Below are 7,722 nucleotides of genomic sequence, written 5' to 3' on the forward strand. Positions count from 1 at the left end.
TTCCTATCACAAGAAGCCATACTTTAGACTAAAAAAGAATATTGCAAAAGTAATCAGCTTGGAAAAAATATGTATCTCAATAAAAATAACAGCTATTCGTGACCTGTTTAAGTCCCCTTTATATTTGCACAAAAGCGAACCTATATCTCGCTCTAGGAAAGTGTTCATCCAGCATAGACCAAAACATCGGTAATAAACCGTTGTACCTAGGTGCACGAGCGCCATCATAAAGCCGCAACTATTTCAGGTGGATGATGGAGACCGTCCTGAACCGTTTGTCCTTCCCGGCCTCCCACACCAGCCCTTAGTGTTGAAGCGAAAAGAAAGAGCTTCCGCCGTGAAATATCTGATTATTTGGTTTGGTCGCTGTTTTCCGCGGCCTCGGATGTTATTGTTATTATTCGCGAGCGCTTTCCCAACCGTTGTATTATTCACGTTAGCTTCCCGAGCGCGTGTAGCTTCGTAGGCGCCGTGACCTCTGCTCCATCGATGAAGCCCGCACCGGCTTTTTGGGTCGGGCCGGGCGATGTCGGTCAGCAGGCGGGCTTTGTTTTTACTTGCCATAAAATCGGTTGCTACCTATATTTATTCGGCTCGCTCCTTTTTGGTGCGAATGGTCCAAGAGTTGCTGCCGACCGAAGGACCGCTGTGTTCGACAGGAAATGGCCGGGAAAGCGGCCGGGATAAGCGGGCGGCGGGACCGGCACAGCCGGGCACCGTTTGCCAATGGCTGAGTTTTCAATTCGGTGTTGTTCTCGAACACAACTGTTTGACAAACAAAAGCAGAAGGCGCGCTGCGAAACTCCACTCAGAGTTTCACAGGGGCGCATTTTGCAGCGGACAGGATATGAAGCAACGCCCCGGTCAGTTGTTTCACGGTTGGCTACCTCGGAATGCCACTCCACTAGTGCTTCTTTCCCATCCATGCATCTAAACGCCCGTGGACGCTTCCCATTTCGCGTTCGTACTAATCGTTCGAGTTCGTTCCAAGAGTGGGTTCTTTTTTGGTTCCGTTTCAGCTGCCATAACGGACATTTCGCTGTACGTCAATTTCCGGAAGCGGGCTGCCTAGGTGTGGTGTATTTGCAGGTCGGTTCAATTCAGAGCTGGATGAAAAACAAAACAAAAAAAAAGCCCACCGGAAAGTAATTCACCGATGGGCTTCTGACTAATGAACTGTCAATGCAATCGTATGTCGAACACCACCGAGGGCGTTTTTCTCGCGCTACGGAAACGATGAAGACTGATTGAAAATTCCTGTAGCCCCCCTTGACCGGTCACATCGATCAGCAGTTTACGAACAATTTAAGAAAATGCTCGAAAAACTAATAATCCGGTGACAAACTGCCGGGGGATGTTGTTTCCCAGCGTTCTTTCCGCACTCAGGCATTATTTTTAATGTCCATTCTAATTCCATTCCATACATTCTTCGCCCTGAGCCCTCAAAAGCCATTGTGCTTAAATCGTTAAGCCGAATGGTCTCTTAAGTCCCAGAGCAATAAATCAGTTTTTCCTTCGTTTTGTTTTCGTTTACCGCGGCCTCCCGCTCCTTCTTGCGTTTGGTTGGAAAATCTTCTCCCACTCTTTTGGGGTTCCACTTCTGGCTTTTGTCAAGCTCGAATGGCTGAGAATGAAAAAAAAACACGGGCAGAAAGAAGAAAAGAAATCTGCCTTCTTCCAGTGAAAAGCAATGGCGTTTGTTGAGATTCGCAGAAAAAAAAACGAGATCGGATAGAGCATTCAGTAGAATAGATATGATGGAACCAAATTTTCTTCAGTTTGGCGGAGTTTTGTGTTGAAGTGATTTGCAACAGTTTCCAAAATTCCCTAAAGGACAAAACATGGAAAACCCTTTTTTCGTGTTCAACAAAAAATGCTTTAGCCATTCGCCTCCGTCAACGTCTTACTCAACGCTTCAACTAAAGCCGATCCCAAAACTGATACTTTTCAATGTGTTTGGTTGGACTTTAAATGTTGGTAAAATTAGAAGGAACACTGAGAGAGAGAGAGAATGGGAGAGAAAGTGAGAAAGAGAAAAAGGGAGAAAGAGAGAGGGAACGGAAAGCGACAAAATCAGAACGACGTTCTTCGATCCAACAAACCGCTGCTGGCGTCAAGCACGAACGGTTTTGCTAACAGATCTAGTCGGAATGGATTTTGATTATTTTTTTTTGTGTTCGATTTTCCGACTACCCTCGGGAAATAATTTCATTTTTCAGGCCAGCACTCGCCAAACTCCCGAAGGCTCACGGGACGGGAGTGGTGTTGAAAGAGCATAAGTGGAGATCTGGGACCGATCAGTCCGAAAAGTGTTGTGACCCAAATTTGACCGAATTCCTCCAGCAGGCAGATCAAATTGGTCCGATCGGGAAAGCGGGAAAAATAAAGCAGCCGCCCGTACCGCTTTTCTCTTGGTGGGGTGGCGGAAACTAACGGCAACAAAAAAACTAAACATCCAGCCGAGAACAACCGAAGCCAGCGCGTCAGCGACCGGAAGACTGTCAGTTAGCTAAAAATTACGCCCATCCCTTTAGGACACTGTTCGTTGGCCCGTTGATTGTGTCTACCAGCTAAGCGATTTTGTCACTAACCAGATGACTCTGTTTTTCCCTCGGTGTGACAGCAGATTTGGTGCAGAATTGCACATTAAACTTCGCCACAGTTGGAATGAATTTTCCACCCGACCTGTGTAGGCCTCGAAGGCTCAATTGTTGGCTGCGTCAGTTGCGGAATCGAAAGCAAAAAAGGCGAATAAAAAACAAAAAGTGGGTGATGCCAGGAAAAATCCCACCACCCAAAGCTCGCCCCATGCTCTCGGTGTGCAGGATTCAATTAGAAAAATTAGATTTTCCAAGCGCCGAATGTGCAGCGATTAAGTTTGCCGTTACAAACCGGGAATTCGGGGCAGCTTTTGGGCTTGATTTTCTCAATTGTACATCCCACATTCACAAATCTACAGCCCAGAGAGTCGGCGTTATCTGCATTAATGGAGCAATTTGGGCGCCGGAAAATCGCTCGTTGAGCGCGAGCACGATAATGGGGGGGATGGTGGTGTGCAATCGGACACCCGCGGCACTCGCGGACCCATGTTTCAAGTCCTTTATTGTTTTTTTTTTTATTTTTACTTTTCCAGGTGAGTCACACAATTATCACAATCATCCAGGGGCGGAGTAGGATCCCTTTTCGGGCTCCACTGGTGCCTGCTTGGTCGTCGGGCTGCGGAGCTCGACCGCTTCCTCGATGGTGTTGGGCAGGGTGGCGTCGGTCGTCTCGGGGAAGTCCAGCACCAGCACTCCCGACAGGACGGCTACCGAGCCGAACAGGACCATCGGCAGTGGGGCCCAGAGGGCCTGCAGCAGTGGCATCTGGGGGGCGAGCATCGAACCGAACCGGCCCACCATTGAGCAGAACGAGATGAAGCTCTGGCGCAGGTTGGTGGGGAAGATTTCGGCGGTGTAGATGTAGAGCGTGGAAAACGACAGCGAGATGGCCATTTTGCTCATCAGGAAAAGGCTCACGTTAAGCCAGGTGATGTCTGCGAACGATTCGGTAAGCGTGTTATCATGGTCAGTCAGAGGGTCCCCGAGGGTAAGGTACCTACCTTTGAGGGCGGTGAGGGCCAGGAGACAAAACACACCGGACAGAATGAGTGAGCCGCATTGCGTTTTCCGACGCCCGAACCGGCTCAGGATGCAGTTGATGGCCAGCGAGGGTGGAATCTCGGCAAGGGTAATGAAGATAAAGTTGCTATACTTATCACCGGCCAGCGTGACCGAGTTGAGCGTCAGCCCGTAGTACACCATGGCGTTCGTGAACCAGCAGAAAGAACAATTCGCGATCCGCAGCAGCAGATGGCGGTTTTGGCATGTTTGTAGGAGCAGCTTCACGAACGACCGCTTGCCACCGGAGTGTTGTTCGCTTTCCAGTTTTGCCTTCTGGTGGAGGCAAAAGTCGTCCAGCGTGTCCTGGGAAATCGGAGGACGTCCGTTTACCCTAGCCACTCGCTGCAGGATGCGAACGGCGGTCGCTTGTCGATCTTTCGTTACCAACCACCGGACACTCTCGACGGTGGTGAACAGTAGAGGTATCGAAACGACGCCAGGGACAAACAGGACTAAGGAGAGCGTGCGCCAGTTGCGAAACTGCATCGCCAACAGCCCGAGCACGGACTCGGCCAAAGCGTATGCGACTAGAATTACACTCTTCACGACGACACGACGCCTCGGTTCGACCAGCTCCAGGATGAGGATAAACGCGGTCGTGTAGCTGGTCGAACCGAACATCGCCTCCAAAAATTCGAGCATCAGGAACGAGCGATAGCTGTTGGTAAAGGAGCGGACGATTGCGAGAACCGCTCCCAAACCAACGCCCAGCAGCAAAGTCCAGCGACGCCCGAACCGATCGGATATGAGACCCGTCATTGCGAGGGACACAAACTGGCCCACGCTGTGGATCGTGCCGACCAGTGTCACTTTCCACCGGTTATCGTCGCAGGTCAGGTTGAACTGAAACGGGAAAACCGGGGATTGATTCGGGTCCCATCGGCGACTCTCGATTTACCTTTTGTCACCTCATTCACGACCGTCCTCTCGGTGGGATCCTCAAACACGAACGACGAGCATCGCTCGACGGCACTCCGGTTGAATCGGCTCGCGTCGCAAGCCAATGCCGTCTCATCCGTGCCGTTCCCTGGTAAGGGCTGATAACGGTCGCATTTTGCCGGCAACTTAGAACTGGCACCGTATGGTACCGCATCCCGCAGCCAGTCAGGGGCGAAAGGAATCACTTCCGAACCCGTGTCGCACTCCGGAACGTAGCAGCTGTGAGAGACGAGACGGGGGAGGTAGTGCATATGATCTTAGATGTCCTCGGAGATGGGTTCCGGAGTCGATTTCTCACCGATAGTGCACATCTCCGGCGGTAAACACGTAGCACAGGTTCGAGAAGGCGGTGAAAATAACAGGAAGCAACAGCAGGGTACACTGCCACAGCTGGAACCGACCGAATTGGCCCGTCTCGGCGAGCAGATCTTCAAGTTCGATGCCGCGCGAACCCGCCTCGGCTGACTTTGACATCTTGCGACCCGGGACGGGCGAGCGTTCGCCACTAACTAGCACCAATCGCGTGCTCGGCAGCTCTTCTCGGCGGCAACACCTGATAAATCCCGCTCGTGCGACACACGCAAACACACACGCATCGTGTTTGTGCGCCATGGCCGCGTGGTTTAATTCCGGACACACCATCGACTTATCAGCTGTTTGTTACAACGATCGCGCGCGCCAACGCACCCGCGCGGCCGCCAACCTTCGCACGAACACACACACACACACACAGACCAACGTGCACAAACAATGTGTACGGTCATCGGCAACTATCTCGCCTAAGTCTGGGCGGCTCAAAGAAAAGTCTGAACGGCCGTCATTCATCCCGCGCCGGCCCGGTTTCTTCGTTTGCTCTGCTAAGCAAGGGCCATATTTATGGCCCCACGTTGGGACGGGTTTCTTTGTCGTGCAAAGTCCGCGGCCGGCCGGCGCTTCACGGAAGATAAGTTTATCTGCGCTATCATTCGCTCGCTCTTCATTCATGTAATATTGCACTTGGGGACACTGACAATGTACGATGGATTTGGAGATAGCGGTGGTCCATGAATGGCTACGGGCAATAGATGATTCGTTCAAATTGATACAGCTGTTCAAATTCACTTCCTACTATGGCACTCGTACATGGTTCGAATTTGCATGGCTACTAGGATGCTTGTCATTTGTCAGAATTTATCCACCATTTCAATGGTCAAATTTCAAGTTGCCGTTTGTTCCATATTTTTAGAACTAAACCAAAGGAAAGCATCACTACAAACGAAAGGTTTTTATCAATGGTGAGAATCCTTAACCGCGCTGACTCAAACGAACCACTTCTCCCGACCCGCCGCTCCGTTAGTCTTGGAGGAAATAAATCACTCTGCTTTCAAGCCACGAGCTCCCGTTTCGTAGGAACAAGCTTTCATTCGCGCCTACATCCTGCTCAAAGCCCTATTCGGCCGAATCTCCTGTCATGTGGAACGAAAGAAATGGACATTCCTTGCCCACTCCGTTCTTTCATTGTCCATTTTTCTGCTCAATTTTTTTGCGGTTCGGTCTGTCCTTCCCTCCCAAGGACGTGCCTACCAGGGGGGTTTTTTTTTTTTTTTCGTTCGAGACGCTCGCTCCAGGCGTCTTTTCGTGACGGCTTTCGGGACGAATTTGGTAAGCCAGGCACGATTTTCCACTTTTCTATCACACACGACCGGGGTGCTGCCTTGTCCCATCGCATCCCTCCCTCTCGAACACCCGATGAGTGGCCCTGCAGTGACATTTCATGTTTTCCATCCATCCCAGCTCCCAGGTAACGGGGGTCATCCGTATTGGCGATGTTAGATAAATCCACTCGCTGCCATCCGGAACCCCCCCCCCCCCCCCCCCCTGCGCCTGGCCCTTACCCTTAAACCATCCGAGGCATTCCGTGTGGGCTGGACGCAGCATAAAAGTGTGAATTTATGTCTACCAAGGTGACGTGCTCTGGTTAGCAGCATCAATGTCGCATGAAGCAGCAAAAGGTGCGTAATCGAACTCGTCGTCACCACTGTGTGGTGGGGGTGAAAAACCGCAAAAAAAATTGCCCCCTCGAGTGGGGCTGTCTGCTGGTAACATTAAGTGTCCTTAGTCGCCCGAACAAAGGCAAGCACTCTGAAGCCGTTTGCTACAAAGACCAGCCAAACCGATTCTACCGCACACGTGTAACCACTTAATCGAATTGTTCAATTACTTCACGCCACGATGCCGGGGTTTTCCAGGCGTGATGGGAGCGAAATTTAAACAAACCTTTATTTTTGTCACCACTCAACCAGATTCCAATGAAGCAATGGTGGCGCTGCAAGGTACACACACACACACACACACACACACACACACACACACACACAAAATAATAATAATAAAACATCACCCACCCCCGGTTGGCGTTGACCGCCGGAGTACGATGGCCTTCTCGCGGGGTCCGTGGTGTGAAAATGCGCAGCCACCGACCGAGCTGACGTCAAGCAATTATTGAATCCATTGGTGTGGCGAAGGACGAAGCGAACGGATAATGGGTTTCTTTATGGCTTGTTGAATTTGTCCTGAATCGAATCCCGGGATCCTGGGGGGAAAAAACTCGGCATGGAAAACAACCTGTGGGAGCGAACTTGCGGCCCGCGGGATACAACCGTCATTCGATGGAGCGCCCACGACAGTATTACTTTCTTGTTTTCACGCGCTTGGTTTCTACGGTTCCTTTTATATTTTCATTTATTTATTTTCGTTTACGTCCTGGGAGTGCATAAGCTCGCGGTTCGACGTCGCAGAAACCGTGTCACGGGGAGAAGTGTAAAATAATCATTATGCAAATGCAGAGAAGCGTAGAAACGCGTCCGATTACGCGAGTCCTTGAGGAGAAATGTCGACGGGCGAACGGGGAAGGGCCCTCCATCGGTGTCCTATTACTTCGCCATGGCGTTGCTACGACATGGCGACGAATCGCTGATTTCATGATGCATGTTGAACGATGTTGTTTTAGCTGTCGACTGGTTCGGTCCCTATGGTACATTTCCTCTGCATTTTTTTCCGCTCCTTCTTCGAGCGTCTACCATTACACATCGGTTTACTTTCTAAGGATACTTTCTTACGACGGGCGCATGAAACGACATTG

The 7,722-nt window shown here is 50.8% G+C and overlaps 1 protein-coding gene across 1 annotated transcript; it reads right to left on the reverse strand.

Annotated features, from left to right (window-relative positions):
- Nucleotides 1–3,155: 3,155 nt before the first annotated feature.
- Nucleotides 3,156–5,075, reverse strand: LOC131260032 (solute carrier family 22 member 3-like). The gene is made up of 4 exons (XM_058261685.1): nt 4,900–5,075; nt 4,571–4,820; nt 3,602–4,505; nt 3,156–3,535 (listed from the first exon to the last, which is right to left on the reverse strand). Exons 1-4 carry the CDS (start codon nt 5,073–5,075, stop codon nt 3,156–3,158), a joined length of 1,710 nt encoding a protein of 569 aa, XP_058117668.1.
- Between the last annotated feature and the right edge of the window lie 2,647 nt (nt 5,076–7,722).

The sequence above is a fragment of the Anopheles coustani genome, chromosome 3, assembly GCF_943734705.1.
Source record: "Anopheles coustani chromosome 3, idAnoCousDA_361_x.2, whole genome shotgun sequence".
In the NCBI taxonomy this organism is placed as follows: Eukaryota; Metazoa; Arthropoda; class Insecta; order Diptera; family Culicidae; genus Anopheles; species Anopheles coustani.